This window comes from Photinus pyralis, unplaced genomic scaffold (genome assembly GCF_008802855.1).
Source record: "Photinus pyralis isolate 1611_PpyrPB1 unplaced genomic scaffold, Ppyr1.3 Ppyr1.4_LG1, whole genome shotgun sequence".
In the NCBI taxonomy this organism is placed as follows: Eukaryota; Metazoa; Arthropoda; class Insecta; order Coleoptera; family Lampyridae; genus Photinus; species Photinus pyralis.
Window position 1 is genome coordinate 13,011,362 of NW_022170249.1, and position 18,153 is coordinate 13,029,514.

At 36.3% G+C, this 18,153-nt stretch overlaps 2 protein-coding genes across 2 annotated transcripts in view; both read left to right on the plus strand.

The window, feature by feature from the left end:
- LOC116174443 (nephrin-like) overlaps positions 1-9,927 on the plus strand; it is a 31,779-nt gene extending 21,852 nt beyond the window's left edge. The window contains exons 6-7 of the mRNA XM_031492401.1: positions 245-1,022; positions 9,602-9,927. Coding sequence (XP_031348261.1) covers positions 245-1,022; positions 9,602-9,783 — 960 coding nt within the window. The 3' untranslated portion in view covers positions 9,784-9,927. The remainder of the gene's footprint in view (positions 1-244; positions 1,023-9,601) is intronic.
- A 2,917-nt stretch (positions 9,928-12,844) lies between these two features.
- Positions 12,845-15,483, plus strand: LOC116174523 (zinc finger MYM-type protein 1-like). The gene is made up of 2 exons (XM_031492487.1): positions 12,845-12,977; positions 13,089-15,483. Exons 1-2 carry the CDS (start codon positions 12,845-12,847, stop codon positions 14,903-14,905), a joined length of 1,950 nt encoding a protein of 649 aa, XP_031348347.1. The 3' UTR covers positions 14,906-15,483.
- Positions 15,484-18,153: the final 2,670 nt, after the last annotated feature.

An 18,153-nucleotide genomic window follows, 5' to 3' on the forward strand; every position in this document is an offset into this window, starting at 1 on the left:
AATACCGCAAACGCTTGCGGAAGTTATCGATTTAAAACTTTAACAGAAAGGTGTTCTTGGTAACTTTTCTACTATAATCGAGAGCTCTTGGATTGCAAATGTCGATGTTATTTATCGAAATCGTTACGGAGACCGAGAAAACTTAAATAATAAATTGCTGTTGTATTTTCTGTCTTCGCTGTTTAAACGCGACTATAAAATACGGTTTCTGGTTTACTGGCACTAAATGCTAATTTTTGAACAGGTGGATGCCGAGCCTGCGGCCTCACTGTTCCGCTGGATTTTCAACAGCACGCCTGGGGTTTCCAGAGAACTGAGCGAATTTACGGCGGAACCTGGAAGTAGCATTTTGACCTACACCCCTTCGATAGCAGCACACTACGGCACTTTGCAATGTTGGGGAAGAAACGAATTAGGGTCGCAGCAAACGCCGTGCGTTTACCACATTGTTCCCGCCGGCCGGCCGGATCCGCCGAACGGATGTGCCGTTAGTAACACTACCCATCATTCGGTAACGGTAAACTGTAAAAAAGGATTTGACGGTGGTTTAAGACAAAAGTTTGTGTTATTAGTTTCGGTCGCGGAAAATTTAACTGCGAACTTATCATCGAGTGTACCTGAATTTCAAATTTCTAATTTAGACGCAACGACCGAATATATTGCCACGGCGTATTCGGTAAACGCCAAAGGGTGGTCGAAAGCGTCAAACTCAATTTTAATTAAAACTTTGCCGTCTCCAGGATTAAAAGAATTAAGAAGATCTACGGGCCCATCGAACGAAGAGAAAGCGGAGGGGCCATGGTTGTACATATTATTAGCCGCCGGGTCAACTTTAATTGTTGCAGGCGCAATAGGTGTAATTATCTTTGCCGTTAAACGTATTAAAATTGAAAGTCCCGTTCGCGAGAGACGTTCCAGAAGTCCGAAGAGAGATGAGCTCCCTTTAAATCCTCAAGTTTCGGCCTATACCGACACTGTTAACGATGATAAAAATCCAGATCTTATCCCTCCACCGGATTACGGTAAGATTTTTTTTTCGCAAATAGATATTGAATGTTCCTTACATCAAACACCAAACAAAATACTATCTAAGATTCATCACGATTTGTGTGATTATTTTTAACTTTAAAAGCGAAAATCTCCTTCTCAGACATCACCAAGTCTAAGTTTGATTTTTAAATTAAGATTAAACGAACTTACCTTAGGAAGTTCAATAATGATTAAACAAAGCTGTCGTCCGAGTAATCTGTGTAGTAATTTCGCATAGATTTAAACCAAAGAAAGAAAGGTGGGGTCCGAGATGTCATTGATCTGAGAGTAACGATACCTCAAGGCTGGGTCAATGAGGGTGAACCCGATCACTCGGAAGGCAACTTTATGCAATTATGCGAGAACTTCCCCAAAGGTAAGTTCGTGTAATTATATAATTCCGCCCTCATTGCAGTGATCAATATTTAAAGAACACTGTTGCGGTAATAACTAAAGTCTGGTGTAATTGAGGAAGGATCTGGAAAGGTACAAAACGGGTGTATTCAGCATCGGTTGTAATCGCAAACAGATCTATCGCTGGTGAACCAAATTTTTCGGTAATCATGTAAAAAGCAAAATTTTCTAATTTGCATTCATGCGCCATTTCTAATTTATTAAAAAATAAATACAATAAATAAACTACTGGGCGTAGTAGAACCACTGGTAGATTTTGTGTGTTAGGATGAGGAGTCACTGTCGTGCGTACTTGTAGCTGTTGTTGTTGCTGGTAAGGAAGCATCATCATCTTGGACTGAGGCCACTTCATCATCTGAATCATCCTTGTCTCTCACTGGATGCTGCACTTCTTGAACGAGAAGGCGGAATTTTCTTCAATTCTCGACGATATTTATCCTTCTTGTTCTTCCAGTGCGACTGAACGGGTTCTTCTGGAAATGTGTGTTATTCGTGCGTTGGTCTTCAGCTTTCTTGCAACCGGTACGACTTACGGTGGCAACCATTTGACAAATGACAAATGAATGTGAGTACGGAGTGCTAGTAAGATAAGAACCGTGGTGTGAATATAGGATATATTCACTTCACGGTAAGAACCAAACTGTCTATTGAGGGCACATTGGCTATTGCGTAGGCCTGGATCAAAAAACTTCTGTGAGAAAAACACATTGGATTGTCAGGTCCGTGAAGTTGGCAAAGAATTAAAAGCACTAACATTTTCTTTGGTGGTTTTGATTAGTGCTACGTTAGTGCATTTTAGTGCTTCAAATAGTTCGGCAGCAAAATATAATATAACGGAGTAAATCATATTTTAAAATGTTCTTGCTCAATTCACGGTGGCTCAACAATTTGCGAGAATTGCGTTTTTTAAAACATATTTTTAATGCTTCGTTAGCGCTTCTTAGTGCTTCAACAAAGTTATTAAAAAAAACAGTATGTTGCAGCCAACTTCACGCTAGCAAAAAAGTTCTAAGATAAGAATCAAGTTCAGTAATTTTCATTTGCTTTGTTAGTGCCTCTTAGTGTTTCAACAATTTTCCAATTAACTCTGATAATAAAGTTATTGAAAAAACAGTATGTTCCATCCAACGTCACGTCAAAGAAGTTCTAAGCTAAGAATCAAGTTTAGTAATTTTGATTAGTACTTTGTTAGTGCCTCTTAGTGCTTCAACAATTTTCCAATTTACTTTGACAATAGCAAAGTTATTGAAAAAACAGTATGTTCCAGCCAACTTCACGCTAGCAAAACAGTTCTAAGATGAAAACCACTTTTAGTTATTATGATCACTGATCAGTGCTTCGTTAGTGCCTCTTAGTGCTTCACAATTTTTTGATCTATCTTTGATAGTTACGCAGTAATTCTATAAATAACATGTCGCGGCCCACTTCACGTTAGCAGAAGAAGTTCAAAGAAGGGAAGCAAGTTTAGTCATTATGATTAGTGCTTCGTTAGTGCTTCATCAATTTGCCAATTAACTTTGATAGTTACGGAATCCTTATAAAAAGTATGTAAGCAACGAACACTATTTCCTAATAAATATATCTACCTAATAATTTCCTTATATACGTTTGTATTTACAATAATTGTAAGTAAGGATTGTATTAGCAATATGCGAGGAAGTTTATTATAATATACTTTGACCAAATCCAGTGTGGATTTGTAGTTACGAAAGTTTAAGTAAGCTACACCGTTTTTTTTTAAACTTAGTCTATTTTGAAACAGTAGGTATATAAAAACTTTCATAAGTGAATAATTTATTGTCCATAGGTTATAAAAACAAATGTATATTATTACAAGAAATAAATAAAATATTGATTAGTTACAATGTACAGAATATCAAGTGAGGGGTTACTTCCATATCAGAATTTACAATATTCATTTTCTTCTTTAAGTCATACAACTCCCATTTGCCATCTATTCGTCTGCAGAACGTTACAGTGACCCACAGCACTTGGTTCTGACGATAGTGGTGCTATAAAATGACATATTCCTTTTAGCAATAAGGTGTTTTCCAAAACGGTTACGTAAGGGGGTACGTCGGATAATTTAGTATTACAACATCCGGTGGTTTCGAGTACTACGTGATTACAAATACTAATATTGTACTTGTACAACTACACATATTTTCGGAGTATAGTGAATTTCTTTCTAATCCATTGAGAATGGTTTGCTCAATGTTATGATATCACATATTGAATAAATCAATACTTTCCTAATACCAGGTCAATTTTAAAACACCTAGTACCAGGTGGATTCGCCCCAGTGTTGTTTTTGCAGATTTAATACAAAATTAACGTTAAAATGATATAAAAGGGGGAATAATGTGAGATATCATCATTTCGAAAACGTAATAACTATTAATAGAAATAATGTAAACATTTACAAAATATAATTGTATTGAAATGTTTCTAATTTAAAAAAAAATCATTCACATTTATTACATACTTTTATAGTATTGCTGTGCGATCGACACACAATATTATTACATTTGTGACATTTGGATTTATATTTGCAATCTTTCTTCCTTGGGCAAATATGGCACCTTCCTTTACTTTTTAATTTTGGTGGATTTGGTTCTTCTTCGGGTTCTAGTACATTGTCGTGATCTCCCAGTTCTTCCAATATATTCTTGATACTTTCCCTTGTGTTGATGGTTAGAGTGAGCATCTGCTATCAACTGTACAATTTTTCTAGTTCTTGATGAAACTGTGGCCATTTTTAAAATGCACTTTCAAAACTTGCTGTCCTCTTTTCACTTTGCTACCAAGGACACGAATAAAATTTGGATAAGGAAGTAATATGATTTATATAAATGTACACCTTACATTGTGATATAATGACCTGGTCATTAGGTAATTGTTTCAATTATTATTTCAAATATCATTATAAATAAAGCCACCTTTTCTTTCGGAAATGTATATGTAGAGTAGATACAATAGGAAGGTAATGAGAAGATTAGTATTGTTTCCGCTAATGATGCTTTGAATGAATAGAAATTAATTAGGCCCAAATGCAAAACTGCATAAACAACCCGAAAGTGTAATTTCCATATCAGTAATTAAATTAACGTTAAATTTCTAAATAATTGTGGGCAATAATTATATTGCAAATCACCGATACCAAATACCACACTCACTACAATAAACAGACAGATTAACGTATCAATCAGTTGATGACTTAGAGGCGCGACAGTCCCTAATTGCCGTGTAATGTGTAAGTTGCGTTAACCGTATAGGAAACGGAATTACGAATCTCGATTCCGTTTCCTACACGATTAGCTGGACTTTTTTCATCGATAGGAGAAAATTCCCTGCCAATGCAATTTTTTGAAATAGTTTTCCCATTTCATTAGTAGGAGGAAGGGCGTTCCTAATTCTAGTGCTGGAATCGAACATATATTTATGGATGAGTGCAAAGAAGGATGGAGATAAACATTCGTTCCATTTAGTAGCATCTTCAGTTCCCTGACATATAGTCACCGAAGGCCCGTGAGGTAGTGTTGCAGTGGACATATTGTTTGATATCTTCTGCTTCTTTTCTTCTCCTCCTATAGAGATTGTTGCCCCCTCTATCCTCTTTGCCAGTGCTAGATGGAACTCTTCTATGATATGTAGGAACATTCTCAATATCATGTTTCCTGAAGCTATCGCTCGTCTGTCTTTCTTTCCTCTTTCTTTGTGTTTTAAGTAAGAGGCGAAGCTTGTAGCAAGCTTTAAGGTGTATTGTCTTGTCTCCTGAAGAGTCCCTGTTGTTTTCTTGACCATTTTCTTGACTTTTCTCTTTACCGTTATCCGTTGTTTGGAAAAATGTAACCGGGCAACAATTGGAAGAAATTATAACAAATTTTAATGAAAACTGGCCATCCCCACACTGGTTTGGAACTATTGACGGGAAACACGTCAAATAAGATGTTTAGGGCGCAAATACCGGCACTACATTTTTCAAATATTTAAAGTATTTTTCGATAGGACTGCAACTGCAACTGCGAACAAGAAATTACATTTAAAGTTGTCGCTCGAGGATCAGAAAGGGAGGGTGGGGTATTGTAGTCATCGATATTGTTTCAAATGTTGGAATCAAATACTTTTAATGTGCCTTATATACGGTAGGAGAGTTGGCGCTGCGATTTCTCAAACCCGCCGCATAAACGGCCAACTAGCCGAGGATAAAACACAATATAAGAGCTTGAGACTCTTCCACGGCGGTAGTTCGTTTTGGGTAAAATGATTTTCTTTACTTTGGTGCTCAAGCGGGTTGAGCGCCACTCAATTTGAATGATTTGAAATTGAGAAAATACGAGGGAATGACGAAGAATACAAGTCAATTTAGATACCAAAATAAATGCTGGATTATTGTCAACAAATATTAAATAAACTCCCCAATGGGATAGCGTACACAAATATTCAAATTTTCAAAATGATAATTTACGTTACTTACAAATGTGAGTATCTTAACTTTACGAAAGTAAACTCCTAGTCTAACAAAACTCCAATCACGAATGATCGATTAAATTAATTGCTGGATCTTACGTTTGTACCAAGAAATTGATGTTTCGAATACAAATGCGCACCTGTACTGCCAAATAACAGTAAATCATATAAGACGACGCTTACCCTTAATTTAATAAGATGTTATCCAGAGAAGTGAGCTCAGTTCCCAGATCCATAAATCAGCAAACGTCTTTACGAGCTCCTAGCGAGTTCATAACTTTGCGTAACTGTCCGTGAGCACAATATTTCGAAAACGAGCGGACCGATTACGATGAAATTGTAGATGGATTCTTTATCAAATTTGTAGATCGGAGTTCGGGAATTGGTAATGTAGGTCAAAAAATAAAGAAAGTCATATAATACGCAATCCCAAGGTATAGCCATACCCAGGAGCGCGTTTATTTCGAATTAAGAAACGATGAAAATATCAGCATGATTAAAGAAATTAAAGTAGGTAACACTATTAAGTCAGAAAAACGGCATCTACAATTTGCGTGTTCAGCGGCATCTACCACCAATTGAACACGGTGGGGGGGGGGGGGGTTGATGGGTCTATGGCTAAATGATTTACCTGGAAACAGTTTAGATGATCTTCAAAGGCGTCTTTTGGAATCTTGAGATAGTATATCACAAGCTAGCAGATTCGTTAATTTCAAGTCTCGTTTCAAGTATGCCCCGTCGAGTATCTGAATGCGTAAGAAATAGTGCGGAGGATCAACACATTATTAGTGTCGTTTGAATTTGTTGTAATTGTATCATGTTGAAATTTTCATCGTTTTTTATTTCGAAATAAAGACAATTGTGCTGCAACTTGCATCAAAAGTGATCAAAGTACACTGGGTGTATAACGGTCATTTGTTTCGTAGCGTTAGCGGTAGCGGAATTACTGGCGGAATTATGGGGCAATTAAACATCACAACAAAGCGTAACGAACATCAACTCAAAATTCCTTTTATTTTCTCTTTGTACATTTGTCTGCGCTCTAAAGATAAAACCAAAACTGAATATTCACGCTATCTAGCGGTCAATCATAAAATATAGAAATAAATAAAGTTTATAATTCAACAACATTGTTTGAAACTTTGAAGGCGTCTGGCAAAGTGTAACGCCTCACTAAAGGATCTGTCTTATTAATTTTTTCGCTCTTTAAACATTAAATTTAATGGTGTAAAGATTTCGAAATGCCTCAAGAACATTTTTTGAACAAACAAAATCTTTTAAAATATAAGGGTTGATTTAGCCCCGCTATTCCTCAGCCAGGTCTGCAATTCTGTGTTTGGGTATTATTGGAGAAGTATTGGACAAGTTTTCAGCGTGCCTCAAATACCTACTCAAAAATGTCTACCAGCTCTTGGACTATAAGCTCACAAGTACGATACTTAATTGGCCAACCGTTTCAGAAGGAAGTGGTTATTGTTGAATTTAGAAACTATTTCTTAAACTCTGATAATTTGCATTGTTTGATAGAAAGTTTCAGAACGATACTTATGTCTACAGATCACAGTAGAAAACCCTGTCAATATGAAACTTGGGTTTGGACGTTGAGTGACAAATATAAAGAGGCGCAACTTGATTAATTTGGATGAGGTTTATTTCGGTACAGACATATGGACACGCCATTTGTTAAGAGGCATCGAGATGTGTCAGTACCTTAGCAAGTTCGTAAAAAGTAGTCGATTTCCACAGTCGTAGTATCGTTCGTGTTATTTGAGCGACGTTTAAGCATCAGAGTCGCGCGTCTACCACATTTGCATCCCTCTCACTGTAGACAGGGGGGTGCAGGAAACTTCGGCGAATGAGATGAGGAATATGTATCGCAATTTTACATTATAGTTGCGCCTTTTACTATTTCTCACTCAATGGTTTGGAACAATTTTCTTATTTTTATAAATATGTGGAAGTTGATGGCGAAATGGTCGACGGCGACGGCGAAACGTCCTAGACCGAAAGGAACACCTGAAAATTTCAAACAATTTGAAGCTCTTATCAAATTAAATAAAAGCAACCATTTCCAACCTCCATCTGGCCTACATTAATAAATGATCGTTTGGTTGTTACTTGATGGCCGTTGCACTAATGTTTGAGCGATATCGAAAACTCTCGAACTTGCCCCAGAATCACAAGTTTATGAAAAAGTGGCGTACTTGTGTTCGATCGAATATCCAGAATTAATTCGCTACCTAACTTACAACCATCTCTAGGAAGTGTGAAGCACCTGTAACGACGCAGCATAAGGCAGGGGGAGGGGGGGGGTCTTGTAAACATTCTAAACACGACACGACTTAAACCCTCTTTATAGGAGAATACAAGTATACTGAAAGCACCTAAAAAGAAAAACGGCAAAATCATTTTGTTTAAGTATCAACACTTTCTTTCAATCATTGAAACCCATTTTCCAGATACCTCCTGAGAGCTTTGTACAAACATATATTTTGTGAAACTTTCTAGAACTTCGACTGGAGTTGTATTAAAAATATTCTAAACACGACTTGTTTTGTTTCCTTCATTAGTTGGAGAGGTGTTACTTTAGAAGTTTTCACTATGTACCTACGTGACAAGTATGAAACTCCTCAACGTCTTATTTATTTGACGCGGCACAAGAAAAATTCCACATTTTTGTCGGTTTTTATTCCGCAGTTTAAAAGTTTATAAGGTGCAGGTGATGACTAGTTATTGGCAGTAGGTAGTGTTGGAGGTTTAATAAGCTCAATGCAATATGATGCCCTTTATTTTATGTAACGCGTTTGCAGCCATTGAATGGCTAATCAAACAGATTTCTGATTTAAATTACCCGAATGGTTATGAAACCTCAAATTATGACTTGCCAATGTAACCTCTTGTACAGAATCAAGAATTCGCTTTAATTCCTATTCCACATATCGCTTCTGTCTTTCGTTCTGAAATAGCCAGCATATTTAGTATTTTTTACATTATTGAATTTTGCTTGAAGGCACATTTAATCTCTTTCCTTTACATAGGAACTACTCTCTAATTCGTGGATTGGGGGTACAACACCTAATGAATAAAAATTTCGTTTTAAAACAATTTTATTTTCTTTTGCAGAGCATTTGAAGTAAATGTATTCCTAACATTTCCAATTACGATATTCCAATTCGACCAGCTACGTTGAAAATACGTAGATACAATTCATCAGGACAAGAGGCATAAGATATAAGTTCCGCGGTTACATACGATTCAGGAAAATGATGTACTGACCTATGTGCTTAATAGTTTAAGTGTAGTAGTAGTGTAATATATGAAATTATAAACAGTACATTTTACGAAAGGCATAAAAAGTACAGGTTTTACAGTCCCAAGACTGTTACACAGTCACATTAAAATTGTTATCCATTTACAATATCTAATTTTATTGGTGTCTTGAGGTTCTGATTTTTGTAATTTGTTGATATTTATGGTACAGGTGTGTTATGTTACAAATAAGCCACGCGGGAGCAAATGAGCTTCTCACTTTATCAGTTGATCGCGTACGCCACATAAGGGTGTGGCCAAGAACATGTAACATTTTTTACCTATTATTGTCTAATAAAATGATGACCTTTAATAAACTTCATGTCTTAGATATTTGTCTGTAAAAGCACCATGTAACGCAATACGTGTTCTGTTCTAGAAAGTCTTCATTCAGATCCAACGACCGCAGCTCCTTACACGATAACCGCCAGGCCATCGACGAAAAGGAACTGCGCAACTCAAATGCCTGTGAAACCCTACCACGTTACGTGGGCGCCAATGTTGCAGTCCCGCAACTGCTCTACTCAAACACCTCCTCCGCATAAGGAGAGTTCTGTCTAACCCCACCAGCAGTCTCGGTATCGGGACCAATTCCACCTGTGATATTTGTGAATATCTCGTATTTTTAAGCAACAATTATCAAACACTGTTATGCTGTTAATTATTTACAGATTGATTGTAAATAAAATACCAGTATATGTATTAGATATGCAATTATTATTGTTCCTTCTATATGGTAATTTCGTTCGTCTTGCTCAAAATATTTTCTATCTCTTTGAGTGTACTACCATGTGTGTTTTTTGGATCCGTATTTAAGGAATGAAATTATAAGTTCAAATAAATTTAGATCTCTGTTTTGATGATGCAGTAGGAGTTAATTGATTAAACATTAAATGGGGTTGATTTATAAAATATCAGCCCAGATTTTTTTATCTCTTTGAGTTTGGTGCTACGTGCAATTTGTGAATCCATGTATGGCAGCATGATATTGTAAAGTTTTTTAACCCTAGCCTAAAACCACAAGGTGCAGATAGTGGATAGTAACAAGGTGCCGTCGTATAAGACCACTATTGCTATATGTATTTCAGCCACAATTATTATCAACGTTCACTTTTTATATTAAAGAGTCGGTTTATTTCATATTAAACAATGATTAATACTAAAATTATCATTTATTAACATTAACTTAAACGTTGTTGATCCTTCTAGTCAGTACAGATTCTGAGGTGGAAACGAGCATAAACTCGCTTTTATGGATTTGTTCTTGAATGTGAGGTTTAGTGTGCGGGATCTCTTTAGTAAACTTTTCACCTTGATTAATTTTAACTTGAGCGGCACAAAAATGAACGTCAATATAATCTGACTTTACTAACAGTTTTCTTTATCACAATTTCACGTTTACAATGGATATTAGAGTATCTTTCTTTCGCGGTAAAATGTTTATGGAATTTGCTGAATAGCACTTGATTTTCAATATAGACAGTGTCATAACCAAAATGGAAACTTCACTTTTTCGCGTAATGGTTCCACTGGGGCAAAATGATAGATTTCTAGAACTACTTGATATTAATGGACACTAAACGTCGCTTGGAACTAGATTAACTTTGTCTTCTAAGCTCGGTTATTCCGAACGCCAAATTTACTCGTAATTACTTAGAGCCAGTTTCAAGATCTCCTTTAACTAAAGTCAACTTTATGTCAAAATTAAGACCGCTGTCATGGACGAACCCCTCCATTTCAAATGGAAAATAATATTGAGTTAGAAATTATAAACATTAATGATATTGATATCGTAGCTTGTAACGAATATCATAGAAGTTTGCCTTCAATAGCAAGATTAATTATTCATTAACGTCGACTTTAGTTAAAGGAGACTTTTCTTGATTATGAAACTGACACCAAGGCTCTTAAGCCGCTATACTAAGTTGACTTAAGACGCCTATTTCGTGATGGAAAGTAATGGAGGCGTTAATTTTCATTGGTTTCCAACTCTATGGTCGTCCACAGAAAGAGCTGACTTAACACAATTTTACCGCCTAGCTGACATTGTTAGGGCCTGTTGACCAGTGAAGAGAAGGAAAGGACCGAGTTATCAAGTAGATACTAATCCTAAGTAATCAACATAATGTTGAATCTAAAAATGGAAAATAATTTTATTAGATACAACAACGGTTGCTTTTATTTTAATAAATTTCTGATATTCAGAAACTTGGGCTTTGAATTTTAGAAATTCGAAGGGAGTCGTGAGTTTTAACTGATGAAATGTAAATAAGTAGATTAAAATCACAGAACGTGTCAAACGTGCTTATCATGGTACTAGACAGTAGATAAATTTAGTTACTTTTCACGAGCCGGCGCCTGAAGCGTTGGGATAGGTTTCAAAAAATCATCTATCTTTTCCCATACCCAAAGTTCGGGCGATATTTCACACCCACGCCACTTTTGCATCTGGTGGTACACGGGCAGGGATAAGCTCCTCCCCAAAGAATTGCGTCATATTTATACGAAATAAGTAGGTTCTGAGAAAATTAACCAAAACTAAAATAATACATTGTGACGTTACGCCACTGGTTCGTACAAGATCGGGACGAACCGTAAAACCAGGTGCTCGATGGGACGACCACGTGAGGGAGGAGAGCGTCTTTTGCGGCATCATGTAAAATGTCACGTTTTATCATCTGGTATTATTTTTATTTGTTTGTTTTGTAATAAATAGTATTTTTGCATCACATCACATTATGCTTACAGTGCTCCTAACGCTAACCGTAACATTTCGTATTTTCGTTATTCCTCGCGACGTGTAACGTGTTTGAGTGAAATGAATGGGTGTGGCTTTTAAGGCTTTACTGAAACACTAAAGNGTAACTCTTGCACTTTCTTAAACTTATAGGGGTGTAAGTTGTTGTTGTTGGCGATGTTCCACACTGTGTGCAGGGCCGATCTTACCGGGGGGGTAAAGCGTGTCAAACACGCAGGCGGCCGCTCCTAGAGGCGGCCAAAATACAAAATTTTTTTTGCATAAATTGTTAATTTATTTTTTGTAGGCATAGACAACGGCTCCGGCTCAACCAAAAATCGAGTTACATTTATATTTCTATTTTAGAGCATAGAGCAATAAATAACGATAACTAAAAGTAAAACACAAGGGCGGCGAAAGTCGCCGACCGGAGCGGAGATAATAGTCAGTGTAGTCATCATTTATTTTTTTTCCTGCTCATGTTACATTAAGATTAAAAATAACGGAACGAAAGAATGATACCTTGCTGGAAATTGTGAATAAGTTCTTCCCGGAAGAACACTCAACACAATACCCTTATTCATATTCTTATTCATTGTTTACTGAGTTGTTCCTACAATTTCATTTTACATTCAGCTGATTGCCATTGCCATCATTTAGCAAGCAAAGCAAAGCGAAAGCATAAGCATCACATCACATTATGCTTACAGTGCTCCTAACGCTAACCGTAACATTTCGTATTTTCGTTATTCCTCGCGACGTGTAACGTGTTTGAGTGAAATGAATGGGTGTGGCTTTTAAGGCTTTACTGAAACACTAAAGACTAAACAGTGAATGTGAAACTGTCTTGTTAACGTCTTTAATTACTCAATACGAATACCTGTCATGAATAAAAATCAAGCGACGACAATTCGAAAAACAAAGCGGCTCTCTGGTGCACAGTATCTAAAACGCGAGCTCGAGAAGGATGAAGAAAAGAAAAAACTGTCGCACTCACTTCATAAATACTTGAAAAAAGGTAAGATTATAAGATAACTGTAATTAAATTTATTTAATAATTTTACGATCAGTTGAGATAACCGGATTAGTGTTGTGCGCTGATATATTATTATTTTTGTGGTTTTGCCAGATTATCAACGTACTGATTTAACCAATGAACCTGAAACCAGTGGTATGAGTTGTGCGTCAACCTCCTCAAATGTCGTAGTTTCGGGGGAATCGGGGAATGCCAGACTGGAATCAAAATCTCCACCTTCAGATGCAGATGCCGATGATAATGATAACATTGATATTGATAACAGCGAGTGTAGCACCATTCAACGATTAACACTAACATCAGTTGCATTAGGAGAAGTCAGTTGCAATACGATTCTCCAGGATAGTGTAGATATTATTGAAGATGACAATTTTGCTGAACCAGCTGAAGATGAAATGCAACAAGAACAAGATGTTGATATCTTACCATTACCAGAACCAGAACAACTTGATCTAACTGATGCTGCTTATTGGCCATCCTTCCTTAGCACAAATATTATTGACATTATAGTGAAAAATAGACCCGTGCAAATCCGAAATTTAAATTTTCCAAAGAGTGGATCCGCTGGATCCGGTCGATTTTCAAATAATTACTATAGTAGAAAATTAGCCAATGGCGAGTGTGTGAACCGAGATTGGTTGATTTATTCTAAAAGTAAAGACGCTGTCTTCTGTTTCTGTTGCAAACTTTTTTCGAAAATGCCGATGAAGTTAATAAACGAAGGATACTCGGACTGGAAGCACTTAAGCAACACCTTGTCAAGACACGAAAAGAGTACACAGCACATAGAAAGCTATAAGAAGTGGATCGATCTAGAAAAAAGGCTCTTAAATTTAACAACTATAGATTCTAAAGAACAGCGTCTACTTGAGATGCAAGTCAAATATTGGCAAAATGTTATTGAGCGTCTTATTGCAATAATTCAGTTTTTGGCTAGTCAATGTTTAGCCTTCAGAGGAACCTCTACTAAATTATTTGCACACAACAATGGAAACTTTTTGCAATGTGTACAAATGATTTCGAAATTTGATCCTGTAATGTCGGAACATTTGAAGAAAATTCAGACATTTAAAAATAAAAAAAGCCTGCCACATTATTTAGGATATAAATTTCAGAATGAAATAATTTCTTTACTGTCAAACACTATCCAGATGCAAATAATTGAACTAGCCAGGAAAGCGAAATATTATTCTATTATTTTAGATTGTACGCCTGATTGCAGCCACGTCGAGCAAATATCTGTAATTATTCGCTTCGTTTCCTTAGCCGATAAAGTCGAAATTCGGGAACATTTCCTTGGATTCTATCCCGTTACTAATACTACAGGTCAAGGGCTGTATGACTTTATTACCAAAAAGTTGTTAGATACAGGGTTGGACATTGCAGACCTCAGAGGGCAAGGATATGCCAATGGGGCTAATATGCGAGGTAAAAACATAGGTTTACAAAAGAAAATTCTAGAACAAAATCCAAGAGCCGCATTTATCCCGTGTACAGCCCATTCGCTCAATCTTGTTGTAAACGATAGCGCTAAAGTGACTTTGGAAGTGGTTGAGTTTTTTAATTTTGTTCAAGAGTTGTATACTTTTTTCTCGTCATCAACATACAGGTGGGATATTTTAAAGAAGAATGTATCTAACTTGACCCTGAAATCGGTGAGTGCGACAAGATGGGAAAGTCGTATTGAAGCTATCAAGCCGTTGAGATTTCAGTTGGGAGAAATTTACGTCAGTTTAATTGAATTGCTTGAAGATGCGAGTCGCGACATCGATACGAAACACCAAGCCAAAGTCTTTGCCCAAAAAATATGTACTTTCAAATTTATTTGTTCCACAGTAATTTGGTATGATGTATTATCTAAAGTAAATATCGTTAGTAAGACATTACAAGGTTCAAAATTAAATGTTTAAAATGCGGTTCAAACATTATCTCAGTTAATAGAATATTTCAAATCCCTAAGATCTGAAGACAGTTTCGAAAATTATGTAGAGTGTGCCAAAAATGTAGCAACCGATGTGGAATTGGAAAATTTGGAATTTCCAGATATAAGAACTGTACGACAACGAAAAAAGAAGCGTCAGTTCGATTACGAATGTCAGGATGAACCGGTATTAGATCCCAAAGCCAACTTTAGAACCAACTTTTATTATGTCTTAATTGATAAAGCCATAGGTTCCATGGAGGAACGATTTGATACATTACATCAACAATTGGAAAAATTCAGTGTACTTTTCGACTTTGTCGAATTATCTAATGAAGCGATCAAGGAGAAATCGTTGGTTTTGCAGGAATATTTACAAGATCCAAGGACAGGCGAGTCGGATATTGATTCACAAGAGTTATGCGAAGAACTCGAGTCTTTGAAGATCTTTGTAACCGGACAGCAAACCATCAAGTGTGAACCACTGGAAATTTTAAACTATATTTGCGAAAATAGTTTGAGTGGCTCCTTTCCTAATGTAACAATAGGTCTAAGAATTTTACTGACTTTACCCGTTTCCGTTGCATCTACAGAGAGATCGTTTTCAAAATTAAAACTGATAAAAAATTTTTTGAGATCGACAATGTCTCAAAACCGTTTGTCACATTTGGCCATGATTTCTATAGAACATGAAATGTCAGACAAAATTGAAGTAGGTAACTGAGATTATCAAACAATTGGCACAGTTGAAGGCTCGGAAAGTGCGTTTCTAATTCTGTATTTCTCTATTATTACCATGTAAAATAAAATTATAAACTTTATGCATTTTTTCAAATTTGACCCCCCCCCCCCCCCCCATAGTGTCACAATTCTAAAGGCGGCGAACAAATGGTTTACCACGCAGGCGGCCACTACGCTAGGATCGGCACTGATTGGACGTATGGCAGATAAAGTAAGAAACCGGAAATGGAAGAGGTGAGCGCATAGAAGACTATTACTACGAGAAACTTTTACTTGCTCGACGTGCTAAAATGTCTGATTGTGAAATTATTTACCATATAATTCACGGGATTAAAAATTTTACGGTGAGAACGCAATTGGTTGCAAGACAATTTACAGATGTAAAGGAATTATTTAAACTGATGAAGATTTTGACAGCCGAAATAAATGGCAGCGATTCAAGGGCAAATTGGCAACGGGATGAACGAGAAAAACCATCGTTTAATAAACAGGACGTTGACAGGCGAGACTCTCAAACTTCAAGGCAAATCGTGGAACAGAAGGGTCCAGTAGCCACATTCAGCAACCAAGGTAAGCAGTCCATTTGTTATAAGTGCAATAAGGTTGGACACATTTCACGTTTTTGTATGAGAACTTCTGAGGACGCACATCAAACGGAAAACACCCCAAACGTAATGTTAAGTGAAACAGACGGCAACACAGCAATGATTGTGAATACGTGCGAATCACCATACGAAAAGAACGTGAAGTTAGGCAACTTAAATTTAAAAGCGTTATTCGATACAGGCAACAAGAAAAATCTAATTAAGGTTAAATTTGTTGATGCAGCAGGAATTGCGCAAAAGAAAAAAACTTGTGTGTCAACGGGATTAGGTGGAGCCAAAGTTCCATGTAATACGATGGCCGATTTGGTTTTGCAGATAGACTCGAATAATCATAATGTGGAAGCAATTGTAGTTCCCAATGAGGTAATGACAGTTGATGTTGTGTTAGGTCGAGATTTCCTTCAAAATGTGCAGTGGGAATTCAACGAGAAAGGAATTTTCTTTAAACAGAAGGAGGTGATGGCCGAGGTGTATTCAATCATGAACATTCAAGTTGACAATAATGACATTGATTTGAACATTAATCCGGGTGTCGAGGAAGCAGTTAAGTGTCAAGTGAAACGATTAATAACCGAGTGTGTTAAAAATGGTGATAATACTAACGCGAGTGAATCGGTGTTAAAATTAAAAATTGATTTAAGAAATGACAAACCAGTTCGTTGTGCACCACGGCGACTTGCGTATCATGAACATAAAATCGTTGATGACATTATACGCGATTTGTTAAATAAGAACATTATTAGACCTAGTTCTTCGGAATATTCAAGTCCGGTAGTGTTGGTTAAGAAAAAGACGGGAGAATCACGAATGTGTGTAGACTATCGCGAGCTTAATAAAAATGTAATAAAAGACTGTTTTCCCCTACCTGTTATTGATGACCTCATAAATCGGCTGGCATCAGCACAGTATTTAACAACACTCGATTTAAAAAATGGGTTCTATCCAGGCCCGTAGCTAGAGTTGGGCTTTAAGGGGGGCAATGATGTTCTTAAGGGGGGCGTACATTAAGGTATACCAAAAAATTCGAAATTAAGAAAATTCTCTATAATTTGTGTAATAAACATATAATTGAAACTAATCCACTCTGATCCGAATATCCTAATTTATAATGATATACATTATATAAAATAAAGTAAATGTAAACGAAAACGCAACTGAATATTATGATGGAAACAATTTTAAAAAGTGCCTTTCACAAATCACATACATACATAAGACTGGCACAGTGGCACATAAAACATAAGTTTTTAAAATAATTGAATTTTTCTGTTTTTCTTCTGATTAAACTTCCGTAAAAATATCATCATATTTATAAAATTGGTTCTTTCCTTCTCGAAAGCCAGAAATACCAGGCTGGAAAGTCTTTGATGGGTCATCGATACTCGCTGAGGTCTGTTAATTCTTGTTAAAAAAGAAAAATTAGATTCACATAAGGCCGTACTGCAAGCAAAGGTTCGAACTGAAGCTAACATTTTATACGTGTTTTCAAAAGCTTGTCTTTGATTATACATTTCTTTAAAAATATTAGGGTTTTCAATAGTCTTTAAATATTGTTTAGCAACAATAAGTTCTTCCTTACTAGGAAGAGATATTCCTACTGAGGAAAGGTAACCAATGTTTTCATACTCTAAATTTTCTGCAGCTTGAAGTGAATGTTGTTCACCATTTTCACTAAACCTTCGTTTGAGTTCTAACAACATAACGTCTAACACTTAAAAAAATACAGATTTTAGATTGCAAGAGTCTCTCGAAGCACCAGTTGTTTCCATAACGACACAGTCCTTTAAGGCCGTCTGACACGATGCTAAATTTTTGGTAAAATTTGTGAATAGAATTTTATCATAAAAAATTTACTTCCATAATTTATTTAACAAAATTATATTGTCTGACA